Source organism: Neopelma chrysocephalum, unplaced genomic scaffold, assembly GCF_003984885.1.
Source record: "Neopelma chrysocephalum unplaced genomic scaffold, ASM398488v2 Primary Assembly neopelma1_43, whole genome shotgun sequence".
Lineage (NCBI taxonomy): Eukaryota > Metazoa > Chordata > Aves > Passeriformes > Pipridae > Neopelma > Neopelma chrysocephalum.
In genome coordinates, this window is record NW_020897702.1 from 13,949,795 (window position 1) to 13,972,063 (window position 22,269).

The 22,269-nt window shown below is 40.6% G+C and overlaps 1 protein-coding gene and 1 long non-coding RNA gene across 7 annotated transcripts; both read left to right on the forward strand.

Moving 5' to 3' along the window:
- The first annotated feature begins 1,129 nt into the window (after positions 1–1,129).
- On the forward strand, positions 1,130–14,290 carry CCDC82 (coiled-coil domain containing 82). 6 transcript variants are annotated; one of them, XM_027677373.1, is made up of 8 exons: positions 1,130–1,217; positions 1,745–2,300; positions 2,769–3,003; positions 4,179–4,271; positions 6,299–6,423; positions 7,271–7,441; positions 13,284–13,469; positions 14,026–14,290. In XM_027677373.1, the coding sequence occupies exons 2-8, from the start codon at positions 1,752–1,754 to the stop codon at positions 14,089–14,091; spliced, it is 1,425 nt and encodes a 474-aa protein (XP_027533174.1). In that variant the 5' UTR covers positions 1,130–1,217; positions 1,745–1,751; the 3' UTR covers positions 14,092–14,290. The 6 variants fall into 6 exon arrangements, with proteins under 6 accessions (XP_027533174.1, XP_027533172.1, XP_027533171.1 ...); XM_027677371.1 differs by lacking the exon at positions 1,130–1,217 and adding an exon at positions 1,238–1,328; XM_027677370.1 differs by lacking the exon at positions 1,130–1,217 and adding an exon at positions 1,477–1,546.
- A 6,733-nt stretch (positions 14,291–21,023) lies between these two features.
- On the forward strand, positions 21,024–21,720 carry LOC113964745. The gene is made up of 2 exons (XR_003533280.1): positions 21,024–21,196; positions 21,439–21,720. It is a non-coding gene; the product is annotated as an uncharacterized LOC113964745 (long non-coding RNA).
- Positions 21,721–22,269: the final 549 nt, after the last annotated feature.

Consider the following 22,269-nt stretch of genomic DNA (forward strand, 5'->3'; position numbering starts at 1 on the left):
ATTCGACACACCGCGTATATAAACACCTGTCCACACCTCTTTGCCATGTCAGTCATAGCAGTGCTATGCAAATAAGATGAGAAATGAGAGGATTTCCTCTCATTGTAGTTTTATTGCCAGTTATTTTTTAAGAAATACATGGAAACAATTTCAAGATCTTGCTAAAAATGTACAAAAAATGTCAGCAGAATGAGTTCCAAGGTAGCAATAGTTTTCTGCCACAGACTAAGCAAAGCAGAGAAAATTTAAGACATCTTGTTATTAAAATGTATTTGTAAGCATATTAGCTCTGAACAGAATCCAGCATCCTATTCAACAGACATCTTAAGCAGAACAACAGCAGAAGCTCATTATTCACAGAATCACTGAATCATTAAGTTTGGAGAAGACCTTTCAGATCATCAAGCCCAAGCATTAGCCCAGTACCACCACCATATTCATTACTAAACCATGCCCTCAAGTGCCATATCCACACGGTTTTTTTGAATACTTCTAGGGATGGTGATTCAATCACTTCCCTGGGCAGACTGTTATAATGCTTGACAACCCTTGCAATGAAGAAATACTTCCTAGGATCCAATCTAAACCTCCCCTGGCACAACTTCAGGCCATTTCCTCTCGTCCTGTCACTTGTCTTGGAGAAGAGACGGACCCCCACCTGGCTACAAGCTCCTTTCAGGTAGTTGTGGAGAGCGATAAGGCTCCCCCATGAGCCCCCTTTTCTCCAGGCTAAACATCCCCAGCTCCCTCAGCCGCTCCTCATTAATCCACCGAGTTTGTTCCCAGGGCTGCAAAGAAGCGGAGCGCCGGCAGAGCTGTGGCGGGGTGCGCCTCACACCAGACCAGCGGTGGTCCCCGTCAGCCCTTTTGGGAAGGTGCCGTACCTCACGAGCCCACACAGATTTTCCTCAGGAATGTATCTAGGCCGGACAAAAGCAACTAAACCACCTCACGCCATTGCTGCCTGAGACCTGCCAAGGCGGGACTCGAACACGACACCTCTACCTCTCCAACCGCTACGCACCAACCCCCGCTGCGGCCTGACAGCACTTCCGTAAACACAGCGACAGGCTGAGTGACAGGGGGCGGTGGCCAATCGCGATGCCCGAGGCCGTGGAAGGGGGGCGGAGCCTCCGCTCAGCGGCCGAGAGGGGCCGGGCGGCGGGAAGCGGTCACGGGGACGCGGTAACACGGTAACGGCGGCGCGCGAGCTGACGGTGCGTTCGCGTTCGGCCCGTCCTGTCCCGGTCTGTCCCGGGTTGTGGAGCGGGGCCGGCACAGCTCGGCACGGCGCGGGTCCCCTCAGGCCTTCCTGCGGGGCTGGCAGGGTAAGGGGCAGCAGCTGTAGGCACGGGCCGCTCCGCAGTGGGCCCTGAAGGCGCTGGTCCCGAGCGATCGGTCCCATCAGAGCAAGTCCAGAACGGAGCTGGAGGCTTTCCAGGGTTGGGAGAGGACAGTGGGACCGGTAGCTGCGCTGAGTTCTTCAGTTTATCCAGAAGCGCCGCTGGGTGCGGGCGCTTCTGCTCTTTTGCATGTTTTCAGTAAGGTGTATCGCCTTCAGAAGTTACTGTGCAGGCTTATTTTTGTTTGATCCTGGTTTCCACGCGTGTCTCTTAATGGTACTGTCAAGTCATAAGTGTATGTAACAAAATATGTATGCTTATGTACTCTTTTTTTTTTTTTTAATGGCATAATGTAATGAGTGCTTTGTCTTACCGGTTTGTATTTTGGTGTGTTGCCACAGCCTCCCGATGGAGATAAAAGCACCTGTCAGAAGATACGAAACAAGAAATAAGGCAGCAGGAAAAGAGCTGTCGTCTTCCAAATCCCGCGTCGACTGGAGGCGTACTAAAAGGGAACTCATACTACTTGACAGCAGTGACGAATCCTCAACTACGTCTGAGGAGGAGGAGCCTACCACATCAGAAAGTGAAATAGATGAAAAGGATGAAACTTTCATTAAGAGCAGTCTTTCAGATCGGGAAGAAAAAGGACACAATGCAGAAGGAACAGATGATGGGGAGGATGAGTGCATTGTGCCTGGGAAGCGTAAGAGGTCGAACACCTCTGTCTTGTATGACAGTGATGAAAGTCAGGACAGTGACATACTGGTTAGAAAAGTTTTTGCTAAACGCCGCTGTATAATGGATGAGGATGACAGTTCCGAAGAACAGCAGCCTGATAAAACGTGCCCTACAGAGAATGTTTCTACTAGTAGGAAACAGAAAATGTTTGCAAAATTGAAAGAACTTGCAAGAAAAAGTGCCACTCGGAGATCTTGCAGCAGTGCAAATTGGGAGGTCTGGGTTTTATCTTTGAAATTTAATTGGAGAAAATATTTAATGTGAGGAAAGGCGAAGACTAATAGATAAAAATCAGTGGGATTTTTTGGTTTTGAATGCATGACAAATCAGTAGTTCTGTCACATTTTAATAGTCACATTAACTAGATAACAATATTGACTGCTGAAAAGCTGTCAGATGCTTTTTATCAGGAAGCAGAATACCTGCTAAAGTAACTTGGAGATCTCAGGTTAATTCCTACAGATAGACTGAAGAGAGGTACATGGAGATGGCTAATTTAAATCTGAAAGTAATTGTCATCTAGTACAGAATGATGTATTTTTTGGAAATGTGTGCCTGCTTAATCGTTACAAATTGTGAACAAATAGTGTAATGAGATGGTCAAAAAGCTAGTATACGTAGTATTTTGTCAGAGCAAATACTGAAAATTCTTGTTGTTTGAAGTACCTTTTAAAATTTAATTAGGATTCTAATAGCGAAGCAGAAATAGAAGAGGAACCGCTTTGTCACTTGACCCTCACACCAACAGAAGGTAGTGAAACTGACAGTGGCAGCATGAAAGATTTTATAGTAGAGGAAGATGAAGATGATGATAATGATGATGACAACAACACAGAGGATGTAAAGAGTGAAAATCAGCCACAACAAAAGCAACTAAATACATCCAATAGCGAGTTGCTGTCATACTACATCCCACAGTGTAAGACCAAAATTAGTGGTAATTCTGTATGTATAACTTACTTGTAGTACTGTTATAAAAATTAATGGGCTAAATACAAATGCTAAGTAATAGGATATGATATTTTGAAAGCGGATTCCTAAAGGCTTCAATTTATTGTGGAAGCAGTCTGATTTCCACAGTAAACTATTGCAGTCTTTTGGTATCTTAATTAAAGAGAGAATATAATTTCAGGGGAAGGAAGGGAAACCTTATTGCACAGAATTTTTTAAGTTGGTCTGATTTAGGATGAAGTAGGCTGCTGATGCAACAGTCATTCCTGTGGAGACCTGAAAGCATCATCCTCCATCCTGTGATCTTGTGATATACACTAAGAGAGCTATGTTAGTTCTGTCCAAATTCTGTTCTTGCCAGAAGTTTGAGGGTTTAGGACTTGGGATTTTTTTTTTTTATGTATTTTTATTCTGTGGTGGTGAGACTTGGCAGTAGAGGTCTAGAGGGGTTTCTAACTTCATTGGCCAAGACTGGCCAAACTGCATAGAGCAAGAAAACTCTTCAAGTTGTTCTTTTATGAGAACCAGTTTCTGGATGGAGCAGAGACATTTGAAACAGACCTTTATATTAGTTATTTTCTTCCGTATTTTGTTGTTCAGAAACAGGTATGTACTGATTGGGCAGTCTGTGCTAGTGTAGGTGATCACAAGCATTTGTGGTATTTCTTCCCCAATGAAGACCTTGGCAGAACTGTGTGTATTTGAAAGAAAGATAGAAAAAATAAAACAAACAAAACCAAAACAACAACAACAAAACCCCCCAAAACAACCAAAAAAACCACAACATAAGCCTGGTCTTCTCTGTTTTGCATTATTTCCTGCTGTTCATAGAACAAATTATTCACTTCTTTTAGTGTTTGTAGCTCTTTCTGTGGGCTCTTGCTGAAAGCACATGTGACTTGAGGATGCTAAAATTGTGTAGGATCATTGGGATGAGAAGTACACTTTAAAGGCAGAATCTTAAGGGTGTGGATGTTGTACCTTGCAATTGTTTCTAAATCCATATTTAAATAAGTTTAAAATTCTAAATTCACAATAATGAAAAAAAGAATTCTTCTTACAGGACTTCTAATATTGCTTTTTTTTTCTGGGGTTTTTTTTCCCTTTTTTGGGTAAATTCTGATGATACTGCTTTCTTCCCAGTACCTCGCTGTGATCATTATGTACACTTCAAAAGAATAGTAAAGGCTTTCCTCATAAATGCAATTGATGACACTTTTCTGAGCTCATTATATGGTAAGTACATCACATTAAATAATATTATAGTGCATTCAAAGTTATACAAAGCCATTTATTCTAGGGAGGGGTGTTTGTCCTGATTAGAGTATAGAGCTGAGTCCTGAAATCTGCATGTGGTTTCCCTGCTCTGTAACTTTGGCAGGAGAGGGGAGGATAGACTAATCTTGGAAAAACGTGTAGACTTAATTCTTTTAAGCCTTAAGGCTTAAAATGCCCTTTTGAGATGAAGGGAAGTGTTTCTGTGTTACTGATCAGTAGTAATCTTCCCAGCATGAAAGCAAAACTAGTTTCAAAACAGATATCTCAATGAAAACAGTGCAAGGTCAGCTGATTTGTCAAAATTTTTTGTGCTCCATAGCTTTTTTTCTGAGGAATTTGGTAATAAATAATTTTAGCTATGGCGATGACTCGCTATCTGATTTTTTTCCTTTCTTTTTTTTTAACATTTGTGCTTTCAGATAAATAAAGTTCAGCAGCAGTCAGTACTTTTTGTCTTGTTCTTTCTGGGGAAGTGCTTTTTAGCATTTGGCTTAGTGGGGCTGAATGACAACCTTACATGTCGTTTCAGAAGCACTGTAAAGATGGGATTAAGGAGAGAACTGTCCGAGTCAGATTGTGGAAGAGTCAGTAAAGTCCCAAAGAGAGGAAGTTTTGATGTTAACTGAACTAAGAGGAAACAGAGAAACTGAAGTATACCACAGACCTCAGAATAAAGGCTGTATATTCTTGGAGTTAAAAATGTCTTTTATCTACCACTGCTAGTTCTTTCAGGTGTTTGGTTTGTTTTGTTTCACCAAGTGAAAACAAGCTGATGAAAAGTAATAAGTAAACTTTGCCAGATTAATATTGTATTAGCTTCTGTCTATTTCAAATGGTATCTGCTTTATAAAATGTAGCAACTTACTGCCAAGGTGCTGGAAGTAGGTGAGCTCTGCGGGGGAGCTGGAGGTTGTACATGAACATTGAATAGTATGAACATAACCTAGCATTGCAAAAAAGTATTTTTGTAATGTAGATGGATTTTTCTGAGTTAATGAAAGTGAATCTCTTCATTAGCTTGAATCAAGAGTAGCTACTATAGTATTAGAGTTCAGACTTGCTTTTTATTGCGAGGGATTTTTTTATGGTCTAGCACAGCCTCTTTATGCTTATACTGTAAATGTGTGTGTGTAAAGTGAATAGGGAAAAACAGTTAATTGCAATTATGAAATCTATGACAATTAACGGTTTTATATAACAAGCTAGATAGACAGTGGTCTTTCTCAGTTTTGGTGGGGTTTTTTTTGATAACAGTATTGCTAGAAGACATGAGAAAGTAGCTGTGTTAAGTTGTATGTCTGTACATGCTGAAGTTCCAGAACAGTATGCACTGGCCTGCACCTATTAAAGTCCTATTTAATTCCTGGGGTCCAGCATGTATTTGGGAAACAGTAGTGGGACAGTTGTAGTTTTACTCATCCTCATGCTTGTTTATTTATTTTGCTTGAGTAAGTATTTGGAAGTACTTATGCTGCCTAACTCAAGGCATCTGACTGTGCTGGTGGAGTGTAAAGGTCAGTTTCTCTGTGCTCTTTATAAGTGACAAAGAGAGTTGTCAAAATTCATGCTGTGAAGTAGCTCAGAGCAGTTTGTTTTCATGGATTGCAACCACCCCCCCTTATGCATTAAGGACAACTTAAATAGATTGGACAAAAAGCAAGACATTTCTCCCCTCCTTCCTCCTTTTCCATTCTTTTAAATGGGATTGAGTCAATGGATCTCTATTTGGGATGAACGACTTTTCACTTTAACTTTGATTGTAGAGTTTATTCACGTATCACTTTTAAAATAATTAAATATATTCCTTTATCAAAGATGCATGGATCACTTTTATGGGTAACAGTAGCAAATATATTGAGTAATAATTTATTAAAATCATTCATAGTTTTTAGTATGGAGAAGTATTGTGTCCTTGCAAATTTTATCTCAAGAAACTTGTATAACAAAGGCTGGTCAGCAAATTAGTAATGATTCTCACTGAGCAGATGGAACAAGACAAAAGAAGTATGCACAAGATATGTTGCTCTCACTTCATTATTTGGATGACCGCTTCATTCAGCCTCGGCTTGAGAACTTAATTGCTAGAAGTCGCTGGAAAGATCGATACAAGGTATGTAGATTTTTCTTTAAACAGTGAAGTGGCTTCCAAATCATATCATTACTGACTTTTTTTTTTTTTAACACTGTAATTCTCTGTAAAGGTACAACAATTGCTGTAGTTATATATATATAGTTTTTAATAGAAACTCATTGTTCTTTAACTTACATAATTTGTTTCAATGCTTATAAATATCAGAAATATTTTATGTGTTTATAACCAGATAAACATTCGGGTAGCAGAACGGAATCTCTTCTCAGCTACCTGAATGCTTCTCCTGTTAACTTCAGCAGATGACTTTTTGAGGATTTTTTTATGACTTTCTAAATGTTATAACAAAATTTCTTCCTCCTCCCACAAAAAGATAAACTAGTATGCTCATGAATCTTCTACTACTATTACAAAAAATGAAGTCAGTATACAGGAACAGAGTCATCATATGCATATTACTAGAATAGTATTAGTGTGATAGGTGTGGTGATCTAATAATCACTGTAATAATGGGGTTTGGCCAGTGCAGAGAGACAGTGTATTTATTTGAAGGAGAACAACGGATGTAGTTGTACCCCTACCCCCTAAAAAAAAAAAAAGGTATGGGAAAAGTTCTGCCAGGATGTAGAAGCCATTTTCTAGGTCTGAAGCCAAAAGAAAAATTAATGAACTAGAGTGAACTGAGTGAAGTGTTGGAAGATGATGGAGGAGGTCTGTATTCACAACTGAATTATGAAAGATTGCAGATTTGAATCTCTTTCATTTTTCTTGGACTAATTTTTTGTGAGTACAGAGAACTCAGCACTCTATTTGAGGCATCATTCATTTTACAGAGATTCTTTAATGTTATTTGAAATCTATTTTTCAGGAGCGTGTGGATTGTTACCCAGATGTTTGCATAATCTTGAAAAATCCAAAAAATATGTTTTGTCAGGCCTGTGAATTGAAGCGGTATTGTAAGTTTAATGTGTTGCTCTCTGGACAGCTTTATAATAGTAAAACTTTGGAAGTGGATGACTTCATGTCAAATGACAAGCAGGTAACTTCAAACAAGCACTCTATTTTTAAGCTTTGTGTAGCATTACAGAAACTTACCTATCAACACATCTATGTCTATAATGCTAGAGGCAAGTGTTAGGCTATTTTATTTCCATGTTTAAACCCTATTAATTTTTAAATATGAGGACCATTTTATAGTTTGAAGTATAGTCTTGGATTTAGCTAGGAATTATGAAGGAAGTTCCTATAAAACTTGACAAGATGAATGGAGGCATTCCCCTCTGTCTGTCCCCTTCCCTCTTTCTTATATGTTGGGAAAGAGGTAATGAAAAGTATTGTCAAATAAATCCAACTTTTATCAAGAAAGTAAATTAGATCTTTTTCTATGATATTTGTTTTTGCCTGTGTCACAATGATCTGTGCAATATTTCCTCCCCACTTTTACCACTTAATATTAGTACTGGATGCAGCAGATGTAAATGCTAATAAGTGTACCCAGCCACGAGCTGGGCTTCATGATAAAGGATAAAGAGCTCTAAGACATATGACAGGGTTATTGATAACTCTTTCCCTTAAGTCAGAATTGACATGTGCCTCTATTCTTTTCTCTGCTTCAAATCTCTACAGTCAGAGTCCCATCCGGGGCAAGAAGGAAAAACTAGGTACATGGCAACCTACTCAGCATGCTTGTCTTTTGTGGTACTTGGGGAAGTAGTATGAATCTGTATTAAGGAGGCTGACAGCACACGTGAAGATTTACATACTAACCAAAGTACTAATATGAGTACTCAGTTATTTCTAAAATAGCTTTTTGTTTTGTCAGTGACAATTAATAGAAGATTGAAAATCCTGAAGCAGATGCGTATCTTAAAGAAGGGAAAACAGTGGTAAAGAAATTACATGACTGATGCTCTGCACGTGCCTGGCATTTCTGGGTTTCACCAAGTACCAAAGAAATACTATGATTTTTTTTTTAATCTTGATAAGATCCTATGTCTGTATGGCAGGAGTCTGAGACTTGAAATCAAGAATTAAATTTTCCTCATATTTTCATATATTCTAAATATCAGAATGCCTTTTCATTGAAGGTAGATTACTTGAAAGCCCTTTACCTTTGTGTGTGCCTATAATGCCTTTAAGACTTTTCCAGCAGGGATCTTGCATTGATTAGCTTTCAGAAACATTGTAAAAGTAACTTTCTGTATGATGGATAATCATCTCCCTTGAATGATTGTGTTTTCTATTTTGTGACAAGTAAGGTTTGTTCTACATTAGGTCACTAGGTTTGCTAATTCTGTGCTTACTATTCCTCCATTTGGAGCGTCCACGTGTACTCCGACAGTTCTTGTTTGGTCTAGGTCCAAACACTGACTGAAATAGTGCCCTGATCATCCTAATGGTCCAAGTGCGACCTAGTCAGAATTTACTGCTTCATTCTTCAGATTTTTTTCCACATCTGCTATTTCCCACATACCTTTTCACTCAGGACAGAGTATCTTGGCATCTCAGTTGCACTGATGCTTGAAGTTGCTGATCTCATTTTGAGAAGACTTACTGCATTATCAGAACTACTTGCATCTTTTTCTCACTCTAGTAGTTGTCTCTACTAGTACATTTTGGATTAAATTATATTTTTGGAGTGAAAGACATCTTTCTTGTTGTTACATGATGTTGCATTAGGCAGTCAATTTAGATAACTTCAGGAGTCACCTAAAGTAATCTAATAATAACGTAATATAATTTTATTTCACAGCTGAGCCTTTGGAAGACCTTAAATGTTAAAAACCTGGGTGTTTCTAATATTTAGACATCATCCCTTCAAATTTACAGCTATGTGTTATGATTGTTATGCTTTCCTTAAGTAATGTAATTCATGACCTGTTATGAGAAACTCAAAGTACACAATTTGTCAAGAGTAAAATATTTCTATAGTTTACCAAGCTGATATCCAAGTTTTGCCTTTCTTCCCTTTCAGGAGGCACAGATGGTATTTTTGTTTTCTTTGTGAGTGTAAAAGAATTTTTGAATACAGCTGAAGTTCCTCACTGTATTTGCTGAAAAGAAAAAAGTTTCAGAACAAGTCTTTTATTCAGTATATTTGATAATGAAGTATAATGGGATTTCTTTTGCAACAATAAAGTGAAGCCCTTGTCAGACTAGGAGTTCACCGTACTGAAGTGGAAGTCTGTATGGTTTGGATTTTTTCAAATTTTCTAACTTAGAGATTTGAGGGGTGTCAGTGTGATTACTGTGTCATCATCTTGGGCTCTGCATGTAATGCAGGAGCTAGGAATATCTGTGCCAGTTTTTCTTAGATTACAGACCTTTCTGAGCAGCAGTTGCTGATACTCTGTTATGAAAAGTATGTATGTGCATGACAGTCAAGAGAGCGAGGCTTTTCCAGCAAGGTTTTGCCACTTGTTTATTGCAGGAAAACAGTGAGTCCTCTGGAGTCATCCTAGCACTGATACTGCAGTCTGTTCTACAGTCATTATTCCTTACATACAAGCCTCTAAATGTAGATCACTAATTTAAAAAATTTCAGTTTTTCGTGGGAAGTGTGTGCCTTACCTAACCAGAAATAATAAGGAAACCAGCACAAGAATTTAATCTTTTTTCAGCTTCCAGCTTAACTGTGGAAATAACAGTAGCAATTCCCTCACTGCTGACCAAATGTTGTCCTACATAAAGCGTTGGCTGTTTTTCACTTTGGAAAAAACTTGAAATATTTAACTAACTTGCTAGTTCATTTTTGTCCTCTTTAGCTTAGGAGTAGAAAATGAGAGCTTTTTTTACCCTCTGTGCACTAGCATCTGGGGGCATGTCTGCTATGTGCATGTTCAGGGGCTGTAAAACAGAGTCAGGAGGAAGAGTAATTGAGCACTTTCCAGTAATTTTTTATAGTGTTTTTATAATGCAACATTTGTGTTCTTATGGTGACCTGCAATTTAGACTGCTAAAATTACTGTTCTCAAGTTGTCTTTAAAGTTCTGATGACAATGCATTGATCGACTTGTCCTGCCAGTTGAGAAAAAAAGAAAGGAGGAAAAAGAAAGAAGAAAAAAAAGGCTCATAAATCTGGCATTTCACAAACTTGATTGATTGATAGAGAAGGTAGTTCAGCAATGGCAGATCAGATTGAATGGAAACACATAGCTGGACTATCTTCTATAGATTTGTTTGAAAATACCCGAGAAAAGTGGATGTGGAGAGAACAAAGACAGACCTCCAACCCCCTTCTTCTGCATAAAACTTTCCTTTTCTCTCATCTCTGAAGTATTCTCCTTTGCCAATAGAAAGAGAAGAGAAACAGCTGTTCCAGTTTTGCTTAGGCTTGCAGTGATTGTTCACTGTGTAGGTGCCAATTCTCATTTCTTCATGGTCAGGGGAATCAAACGGTTTAGAGGTATAGGTGTCCCCCACACTTCCTTGCTCCTGTGTCACCTGGATTATAAACTGTTTTCTCTCTCAGTTTTCGTGTTCTACTTGTGTTTATAAACATGCTTAGAGGACATGGATTCAGTCACTACATGTTGTGCTATTGTCAGGCCATGCTCCTGCATTCCATACAAAGTGATTTAACACAACTTTGGCTGATAGGGCCAGCTTGAGTAGATAAGTTAAGCATTAGGACAGAGGGACTGAGAACTGCGAGAGGAAAAAATTAGAATGAGTACAGTACTGAGATTCTTTCCAACACTGCATTCTGAAATAGCTCTTTATTTTTAGACTATCATTCTTACTTTAAAAACACAATGCATAGTTACATTTATATGATATTTAGCTATTTGCATTTGGCATTTCCCCAATGTGGCAGTACTTTACACCTCACATATAAATAAGCTATGAAACTCATTGCCACAAGATATTTTTGAAGGGAAATTATTAGTGGGTCCCAAAATCCTGCTAGCTGTTGTCACAGGGTAAAGAACTGGGCCATCAGTTTGATGCAGGATGGTATCTCCTATTTTGCATCACATAATGTTCCAAGTGCCACGCTTCATTGCTTGGGATACTTGGAAAGTTATGAAATGCTCTACAAAATGCCACAGCTCGGTTCTTGATTGTTTCAGTATTTAAAATTATAATTCTGGAAATTTGAATAAATCAAGCATTGGTTGGTAGGTCTTGCACTTCAGAAGCACCTGCAGCACCAAACACAAGCCTTAGCTTTTCATTTTTAGGGATAGTAGGAATGGAGCTGCATATAGGTACAACGTGTGCATCATCAATAGAGAATTACAATATAGTAATAGCCATTTTTTATCTCAAGATGTTTAACAGTGCAGTTAATAACCATTTATTGTAGGTCAGATCAAAATTTCTTACAAATGAGTGTGTCTCTTTTGACTTAGTGATATTATGTCTGCTGATATCAATTGAGCTGCTGGTTTTATATAAAAATATATTTCAGAAATTAAGTATATTCATATATTTAAGGTCAGGTGTTTTGGGGAACTGCTCACAGGTGCAAACATTTGGTCGTGCATTCGGAAAAGCTCACTGAAAATGCAGGTTGTAAGCATCAGTTAAAACTTAACCTTCTTGTAATTTGAGATAATTCAGATTATTACCAATGGCAGCAATAAAAGGTATCACTGTTGTGGCTCAGAAGAAATCATTTTTCAACTTATAACACAGTTGGTTCTTTTATATATATGTGTGTATGTAATGTTAAATTGTACAATTGCAGCTTGGATTACTGATGCAAAGAACTCTGACCTTTAGCCATTTATGTGCTTGTTACTTGCAAAAGTGTGACAAGACATCAGCCCAAAACAGTGCTGTTCTTGAAGGATAAGCTGATGAGGTTTGGTTTTTTTTTTTTCAGAAAAATAAAATCTATTTTTCATGTGTGTATCAGGAGCTGAATTTCTTTATGTTTGTATTAATTATGTTGCTTTTGAGTGTAGAAAACCTGACCCCCAAAAACCAGCCGGACATGGATTTCTTACCTAATAGGCTTTGTCTCCTTGGGTTAGACTCTTTTTCCCTCCCCACATCTCCAATTTCATATACTCTTAGTGAAGATTTAGGATGGCCAAAGATTTCTGTAACCAATGTATCACTCTGTATTTTCATCTTAGTGCTGATAGATGATAACAAATTTACTGTAATCCATGTAGTAACAAGCATATTTACCACTTGTTTACCTATAAATACTGCTGTAAAGAAAACTGTGAAATAAGACAGTTCTGTCTATTCTGCATGGAAATCTTAGAAATAAGACTGGTAATAACTGGGAGATGCAGAGGCTTTGATTTCTACAGCATTGTGGCCTAGCTGTACCTCTCACAGATTAACGTCTGCATTCTACAAAACCTCAGTTTTCAGATTTTATTTTTATGAAATTCAACACCCCTCCTTATATTTATTAAATAAATGTTTTGAGGCGTATGTCTATTTGTATACTTACGTATTTATTATTGAATGTTAATCAGTCTACAAAATGTTAAAACTGGTATTTCATGTCCTAGGAAGTACTTACATATTAAGCAAAAGTAAACAAATAATTTCTCTTCCTCTGCTTTCACAATTTGATGGTTATCTAAAGTGTTAGTGATTTTGTAACAAAGTTCCACCAGGAGATATGAAAGATACCACCAATTATAAACATGGTTGTGTTTGCAAGAAGACCGTACTGATAAGCTGCCATTGCATAGACTTGCTGGCTGCCTGCTTGCTCAAAAATCGTTGTGCTGTGACTGTGAAAACTACATGGTTTTGTACTGATTTTATGCATGTAGCATCATTCTGTTTATTTCATTATTCAGAAAAATTTCCTGGACTGACTAGAGTCATACTAGACTAACTTACCAATTCTATATATTGTCAAGATAATCAGTTCTATCAGAGAGAGTGATTTGTTCATTCTGGCCTAGGTTTTGAAGGTTGGCAAGGTGTGTGCAAATCGTACAAGAGTTTATCACAATTTGAAGCACTTCAAGTACAAGTTGTATGTGGATTGCAGCTCTGTTGCCGAATTGGATGGTGTTGAGGATGAACCAGTCAAAGACACTGTAGAACGGCTTTTCAGCCACTTGGAAGAGAGTGGGTGGATTCAGAAGGTATGCCTGAATTATATCCTGTATCCTTTTCCAAGCAGATAAAGTACATTGAGATAAAATGTCTGATTTAATTGATCAGTTCTGATTTATTGGCCTTGTATAATACAACTCAGCTTAACTGTTTATCCGTTTCTGCTGACCCAATCTTTCAAACACGGCTATGTTGCTGTGCTCACATAGAGTTTGTATCAACTTTTGACATGAAGCCTTTTGACAGCTGCTGCATGATCTCTGGGCTGTGGAGGGCAAACTCCTCTTTCATTTGAAAGCAGCAACACAACAAACTCAAGCTTGACCTTAGAACGATTGGAAACACATAAGGCACAGAATATTTTAGAATTCTGTTTATTTACACTGAAGTACTTTGAATTATTCAGGAACACTTTATGAACTATTTTAAGACAACTTGAAGTACAATTGCATTTGGCAAGCTTTCAGATATCATTCTAAATTGTTATTGACATGTTTGGTAATGTGTTGAACAAGAAAAAGCAGTCTTTACATAACCTAGTTATTAAACATTGATAAAATAATACAAGTTTTATTTCATTTGCAGAGATACGATGATCTTGAAGATTGCATGGATGATGCAGACAGTTTTCAAGAAGAGAAAATCGATTAAGTGATCATATAGCTCTTTGAAAGACATCTTTCAAAAATTTGAATGGCCTGCTTTATCTGCATGCACTTCATCTCTGCTTGGACTTCAAGATTCTATTTAGGCTACACCTAAATTCATATATGCCTTTAAACTGCTGTTTGATAATGTGTTGTATCTTTTTTGCTCATCTGTGTCTGTAATAACCCAAAGGTTTACCAAATCAGTCCTCCAGTCTTACTGCATAAATCATTTTAAGTTTCCTTCTGTTCTTAGAAATAACAGCTCAATATCTATTTACTTGTGAAATAAAACTTCCACCTATGTATATTGAGCTGCATTGTAGGAAAGGTAGGAGATGCTGAGATCTTTTGAAATTAGTGTGTTTGGAAAGGTAAGGCAATGTTATACAAGAACTTACGACTGCATCTTACCTTCCTTATTGCTCACTATATGCAAGTAGGTCCAGCCAGTTAGAATGATAGTTACAATAAACAGAATCCAAATGCAAAGATCTATTTCTCCTCTGAGGAATCAGTATAGACAGTTGCAAGGCAACAGAGGAAATATTCTGCGGTCCTGGCTACATTTGCAGCACAGTAGTCATTCCTCTCTTGAGAGAGTAGGTGATGAGTCACATTATAGGCGTCATACAGACTGAGTCTGGCTTAGCCATCTAAATGAATACGTGGGCCCTCATTGCTGTCTCTGATAAGCAGCTGGGGCAATTTACTCAGATTTTAAACATCAAATTACATTGTGCAAACATAATGGCAGCAACTTGCAGTAACTGCAAGCCTAAGAGAATGGATTAATATACCCATGCAAGATAAGCGGGAATTCTTACGGTGTAACTTAACAGAATGTAGGAGTTACTCAGAAGCAGGATGCATGGCTTACCAGAATTACATGAAACCCAAATCAGAGTAGATTTTTGAGGAGTTACGAAGGGTTAAATAAGATACCGTCCATCCTGAAAAACTGGACATGTGCTGCCAATGTGCGTTTGCAGCCCAGAAAGCCAACCGTGTCCTGGGCTGCATCAAAACCAGCTTGGCCAGGAGGTCAAAGGAGGGCATTTCGCCTCTCTACTCCACTCTGGCGAGACCCCACTTGGAGTGCCACATCCAGCTCTGGGGTCCTCAGAACAGAAAAAACATGGAGCTGCTGGAGCAGGTCCAATTTAGAGGAGGGCCACTAAATTAATCAGAGGGCTAGAGCACCTCTCTCATGAAGACAGGCTGAGAGAGTTGGGGCTGTTCAGTCTGGAGAAGAGAAGGCACAGAGGAGACTTTATTTCAGCCTTTCAGTACTTAGAGTGGGCATACAAGAAAGATGGGGAAGGACTTTTCTACTGAGGCCTGTAGCGACAGGACAACTAACAAGTTTTAAATTTAAGGAGGGTAGGTATAGATGGCTGTCGGGAAGAAAATCTTTGGGGTGAGGGTGGTGAGGCACTAACACAGGTTGCCCAGAAAAGCTGTGCATGCCCCATTCCTGGAAGTGTGTAAGGTTGGGTCAGGATGGGTCAGAGCAACCTGGTCTAGTGGAAGATGTCCCAGGCCATTATGACCTTCCAACCCAAATCATTTAATGTTTCTGTCCCTGTATTTTGTGCTGCATATGAAATGAATCAGATGTAGCCTAAAATAACATGTGGGGCACAGCGTTTTGAATCCAGTTAGGAACTGTTCCTACATCTTGCTCTATGCACATTATTAGTCTTTTGTGGCTAATATGGCAACCTAGTGAAAGGCAAGATACTGTTTACACTCTGAATTCTTTTAACAGGTTACTCTCTCAGAAGCAAAACTAATGAAACCTGATTTCTCATGGATTTGTCCATAAGATTTACCACTCTACTGGAAACAAATAGGTTGATTGGAAAGGCAACTGCTAACAGGTGTATAGCTTAACAGTGAACATCTGCTGAGTTTTTTATTCAGAGACTGCACCTTAGATTTGTCATTCACTACCCTTTTTCCAGCATTCATTGTAAGAAATGAACTGGTTTTACTTTTTTAAGGAGTTGAAACTAGGCAATGGTTTATATGCTATTAGGGAGAGCTAATAGCATCAGTTCTCCTTTTTTTCCACATACAGATACAAGATTTACAAAACCAAAATGAAAATTCTCAGTATACAGATTGAGATTTGTTCAACTTATGTTGAAGATATTCTTTCCATACCTTCCTCCATAACTGTGAGTTAGATAAATAAAATTCTGAGATTTGGTATGTCTCATATCTGTCTCCCTGGTTACCAAAGCTGAAGGAACTCTTCTCTATTCCTTTTCCTTCATTTTGCTACATTTAAACTGTTTGCTACCAAATTAAGAAAGAAGTTTGGGAAATTCTGGCTTGCTGATTAAACGTAATATTTCAAGAATACATACATTTTGATTGAAAATTAAAATGGTCAAATTGTTCAGTGAGTTTTACTCATTTTTTAATATCCCAGACCTTGTTTCCCACCGCCTTTCCATTCACCTAAAAAGTGTAAGCTATCTACTACTTGTTCCTGCAGGCACTTTTTTTTCCCAGAAGAGTGTTTTTCTGTTGCTAACAGGGATCCAAAAGAATCCTGCCGAAGCTTCTTGGAAGAAAGTGCTTCTGGAGGTTTACTAATCTTGTGTGTGCTATCACCAGTGGGACTAAGAAAATGCCTCAAATTGACATCACTGATTTCTATTTCAGCAAGAAACAGATATTTGATTTGATTTTGCAGGGGCTGATATGATGTTTGTGTGTATAGTCTCTGTTAAACTCTGATATTCCCCTCACTGAGATTGGAGGAAGTAATAATGTCTTTGTGGCTGTTGTTTTATCTGAAGTGTTTCTGCAAGACAGCAAATGTGAAGTATCATTACATCATGTTTACATTTGTCTTCACCGCAGGAAATGAAAATATTGTTTAGAGGAGTAAATATGTAAAAATTTAGATCAAATTTTCCAGGTCAGTCTAGTGCTTGTACAGGATGAAGCACAAAGAGGACTCTACCCCCTGAGACTTTCTATATATAGAATTACTCAGTAAGAGTATTTCTAGCAGAAAAAATTGTGCAAATATCTAATGATGAGAGAAGTCAGAAATCTGACCAGTCTTTCATGTTTTTTTTCCACATCAGAGAAGCTGAATGGAATTAGGAGGTGAGAGAATAAAATGTTTGTTCCTATAGGACATTTTAAATTGTCTTTAGTGTTAATTTTTGAAGCAGTAGCTCTAATTAAGATAAAGTACCTGTCTTAATGGAACAATGAAGAGAGCTCAGTATGTGATTAGACTTGGCGCGGGTGATTAATGATCGTACTTGGAAATTACTTTAGTTCCTGTAATGTTTTGATAATCTGCTCTAGTTTAAGTTCTGTAACTGGAGAGGGTGATAATGATGAAGTTCACACAAGGTATTTATGCACAGGATTAGGCTTACCAACACGATGTACTTCTGGAACAGAAGGCCCTTTTTAGTCTACATTCTGTCCAGTTCTCGCAGTGAAGTATGACAAGAAGCGATTTTTGTCCCTGTGTCCTTCAGGTTTTGGAAAGAAAGTAGTTTGCTATAGTAGATAGCTGTTACTGTTACTTTTTCAACAGTGAAGGCTTCTCCTGTTTCCAAAAAGCAGCTATTTTTAGCAGTTCCTCAGGCAATTGCAGGCAATTCCCATGCTTAGCTCCTCTAGTTTACTTTTATTTGGATAAATAAAGACTTCTGGTATACCCTTCTGTAAGTCTGTCTGGATAAACAGAGTGGGTGTGCTAGTGTACACGTGATACACAAACACATATAAATATAATACCACTCCAAGAGAAATATCCACCATACACAAAAGAGACTTAAAAAAGTTGACTTTCTGATTCTGCTTTGAGAAGAAAGAAATGCCAAGTTCTAATCTGCATTTAGAGATTAGACAAAAGAATGTAAGAAATATGATCTACCAAAATTATATTGAAAGAACCTGATAATAACCACTTCAGTGATTTCACTTCCCTGAATAGTTTATGTGAATTTTGTTATTTGTCTAGATAGTAAGTGATGGCATGGGGTTGTTTGAGTTTTTTTCCCCTGTTGTTTATTAAATAACCTGTAAACCTAGTTCCTTTAGAGTGCTCTGGGGAGTATATTCTTATTTAAAAAAAAAAAAAATAAAAGAACAAAAATTGTGTGTTCAAAATGGCTTACCTTACAGTGTAAACAGAGCAGCAGTTGCATGCACCTTCTGCCCAAAATTTAAGGACAAGAAAACTGACTCGAGTGCAGTCAGACTCTGCTTCAAAGTTAAACAATTTGCAAGGTAAGCAGCATAGCTGCCAGCTGGGAATACCCTGGGAAATACATGTATGTATAACTGTAGGCCTTCAAAACTGCTGAGAACCCTTGCTGAAAAGCAAATAATAGAAATGGCTGAAAATTCAAAGCTCCAAGTTTGTAACATCCTCAGGATTGATATTAAGCTGTTCCTGTGGATTTAATACAACTTTGAGGCAATTTGATACATGATTTCTAAACAGAGATGAACAAGATATGCACTCGAGATTTTAGGTGACATAGGTTCAGCTCAGTCTTTTTGTTCCATTTTGTAAAGGTATTTCCACAATGGGATGTCTGGCTGTGAACCCAGCACAAATAAGTGCTTTGCTGATCTGGAAGGGGCTGCCAGCTTGGGAAACTCAGAGCTTCAATAACAGTAGGGAATTCACACAGAAAAAATGCTCAAGCATGACAGCTCATGTGAGATTACAGTATCATGTAAAAAGGTCACAAATCAGTGTCAACAGAAGGGAAAAAAAGTAATTAATTGTTCAGGTCCTGATACATTAAATGTTTTATCCTGTGTATGTTTAGTAGAATGCCTGTAACACAAAGCGCAAGGGATGTTATGATCATGTTAAGAACAGTTTGCTTTTAAGAAAATTGACAACCAGCCTATCCAAAACTGATGGTGGTGTCCAGGGGTGGTGGCATTCGCCAGAGTCTTCTGGACAAAACATGGAAAGCCGAGGGACGGTTTTGGGGTATTTCCTGCTCTGAAACACTAGGGGCAGCATTTGCTGCGGATTGAGCGAGCGGGACTCGCAGCGCAGCCCCGCAGCCAGCTGCCTCTCACCCCGAAAGGGAGATCAAACCACAGACTGAACGAGATGCTGTTTGGCAAAAAGTGAATCTTAAACTTCTCAAGTTAAAATGAAAAAAAAAAACAACTTTGTTTTGAAAGATCAGTCACTGAGTTCTACAAAATCTTGTAAGAGAGAGAACTCATCCAGCTGCCTTGATAGCTTCCGGAGCAGCACCACGGATTTCATATTCCCACAGCCACTTTGAAAATCCCAGCCAAGCTGTCATGTAAAATACCCCTGTTTATTCTCCATGAGATTGGCGTGTTACTGTTGCACATGTGTTCTGTGACTGACCCTCCTAAGCAGAGCAATAACATTGAGCTGTAAAGAACAAATAAAAGCCTAAGTGAGGCCTGAAGCAAAGGTAACATTGTATACTATTTTACAAACATTATAATTTCATTTTATTTTCCATCTGTGCCAACCCATTGTTTTCAACAGATGCAAGTAACTGTTATGTATCAAATAATAACCCACTCTTCCTCGGTTGTTCAAGGTTAAACAAACAAACAAAAAACTCTCTTTTTCCTGTTAGCAATAATGCCTTCCGCTGAAGGTAGCAAATCCCCAAGCCTGCTCCCCCAGACCTCATCCCTTGGCAAAGACTCAAAGCCTTCCCTGAGACAAACATGGGTCTGAATGTACTGGGGTCTCTGGCTGGTGCTCACTGAGCCAGATCCTGGAAACCCACATGTTGTGACAAACCTTCATGTTTGTCACAACATGAAGGAGATGGGGGTCATGAAAGCAGGGGCTTTCATATTTCCCATATGTCCAATGCTGTGTATCTTTTATAGTTTGGGGGATTTTCCAGGAATGTGTCATTTCATCATTAGCTTTCAAAGTATTTATTTGCGTGACCTCGGAAGGCAATAAAACCACCTGAGAGGGTTATCATCAACTCCTCATCCTTAGCTTAATGCTCTCGGTATGCTGTGATGAAATTGTGTGTTTTTCTGATTGGACCCATTGCAGAACTGAATGAGAAGATGCATCCATGTACTAAGGGCTGTACCTTAGTACGAAAAGACCTTAGAGGATTTCCATCAGGGATGTGTGTCTGCATGCTTGGGGGGGGCCATTTTTATTCCCAGAGGTATTTGGGAATTTGGCTAATGCAGCCACGGTAGTACAACAGCATATTGCTTTAATAAAGGCGGCCAGCTCCCAGCTATTTCTGCATCCTCCTTCACAGCTCACCTACAGCAACACGCAGAACCTGACGGCTGCCAGTTGCAGCAAGGCCAGTTCCATGGGCCAGATCTCTCAGTCTAAAATTGCCCTGCTCTAAATAGAGGAGCCGGGCGAGAGAAGAACCAAGGCTGCGGCTTTCCCGGGGAGGAACCACAGTGCCGGCGCTACGTAACTTGCCCTGGACACCCAAGAAGCTCCTGTCAGCGCGCGGAGCTCCTACATCCCGAGCCTGACCTCGTGTCGTGCGCTCGTCCCGTGCATGCGAGCGCCCTAGAAGGCACTGCTTGTTTTTCTACTGTCTATTCCAGAGAAATCCAGCTGGTAGAGGAGCGCAGCGCCGTGATTGATCTGAGAACTCCCTCGTACTCGCCTGAAGGTCTCGCCGCCGGGGGAAGAGGGGAAGCGCGGGAGGCTGCGCTTCTCGGCTGCCACTCCGCTCCGCACCCGGCTCGGCACTCAGGTATAGAGCGAGGAGGGGAGCGGGGATTTCCTCGGCTTCCTCCCATGCACATACCTCCCGGGGAGCGGCGGCGGCAGCTCGACTCCCCTCGGCGGCCGCTGGGAGGCTCCGCGCCTCGCCCCGGCCTCCCGGGCGCCGCGTCCCCGGCCGCGCTCTCCCTCCGCCGGTGACACCCGCCCCCCGCCCCCGCAGCGCCCCGCTCCGCTCCGCGCCGCACCGAGGGGCCGCGGGCAGCGCCGGCACCGGCAGCGCCGACAGCCCACCGGCAACCACCCACCCGCCGGGCCGGGCATGGAATATACAAAAACACAAAGGAAAAGTGGCCGCTGGACTGTTCTGGGGGCAAAATGCTGGAAGTTTGTAAGTGCAACTCTCCGTTTGTAATTACTGTCTGAAGAGGGGCTGGGTGGTTTTTTTCCCCCCTCTTCCCCTTTCCTTTCCCCCTCCCTTCTCCATACTTTTCTTGAAACTGTACTTGAAACTATTCAATATCTGGGAGTATAAGGGAAAGTACGCGAGAGGAGCTCTTTGCCTGGGTCCGTAGCTTTCTGCTTAATACTAAGGGGGAAAATGAGCACTGAAAGCAATACGGATTTACCCAGTGGCTGGATTAAGTGAAGGCGAAGCGTGGTCTGGAAGTCCACTGACTGACATTGTTCCGGACCGGGGAATCCGTCTCTCTGATTTTCAGAGGAACTACAGTTTAGCGGCAGCCAGCCGGACAGAGTCACACGCCGGAGAGTGGCCAGGAACGAGCGGGAGAGAGAAACGAGAAAGCACAAAGACTAAACTAACCCGAGCCGCCTCCTCCTCCTCCTTCCCCGGCTCTTTATTTGCACATTTACTAAAGACTTAAAAAAAAAAAAAAAAAAAAAAAAAAGAAACCCCCCCAACAAACCCACTCCACCAAACCTACGGGATTTTCGGTCCGCCGGGGGTTTCTCCGTACCGCCGAGCACGGCAATGCCTTAAATTTCCACTTCAAGGAATAACCCCCCCCCGCGCCCCCGAAATAAAATAAACCCAATAAACCTGCCAAGTCTCACTCATTCCCGAGGGAGAGCTCCTCCGTCCAGGGATTCATTTTGGAGGCAGCGGCTCGCTTTATTTGATTTTTTTTTCGCCCTTCTCCCCCGGCGGAGCCCCCTCCGTACCCCCTCCCCGGGCGCCCCTCGGCGGGGGCTGCCCGACCCCGACCCCCGCCCCTCCCGCCGGCCGATGCTGGCGCAGCCCTAGCGACCCCCCCCCGCCCCCCGATCTGTCAACCCCCCGCGGGGCCGTCACCGCCCGGGGGCCGGGCGGGGGTGGGCTGGGGGCGCGGGGCTGACCGCCCTCCGCCCCGCCGCCAGCCCCCGGGCTCGGGCTCCCGCCGCTGCCCCCGCCTCTCCCCCCCACCCCCCCGCCCTCCTCCATGCGGCAGTGAGGACCGACCC

Excerpts from the sequence above, each read along its gene's own strand:
- CCDC82 (XM_027677370.1), top strand. Across the intron at positions 3,004-4,178 it reads GTCATACTACATCCCACAGT|TACCTCGCTGTGATCATTAT; the intron begins GTAAGACCAAAA and ends CTTTCTTCCCAG. Across the intron at positions 13,470-14,025 it reads AGAGTGGGTGGATTCAGAAG|AGATACGATGATCTTGAAGA; the intron begins GTATGCCTGAAT and ends TTTCATTTGCAG.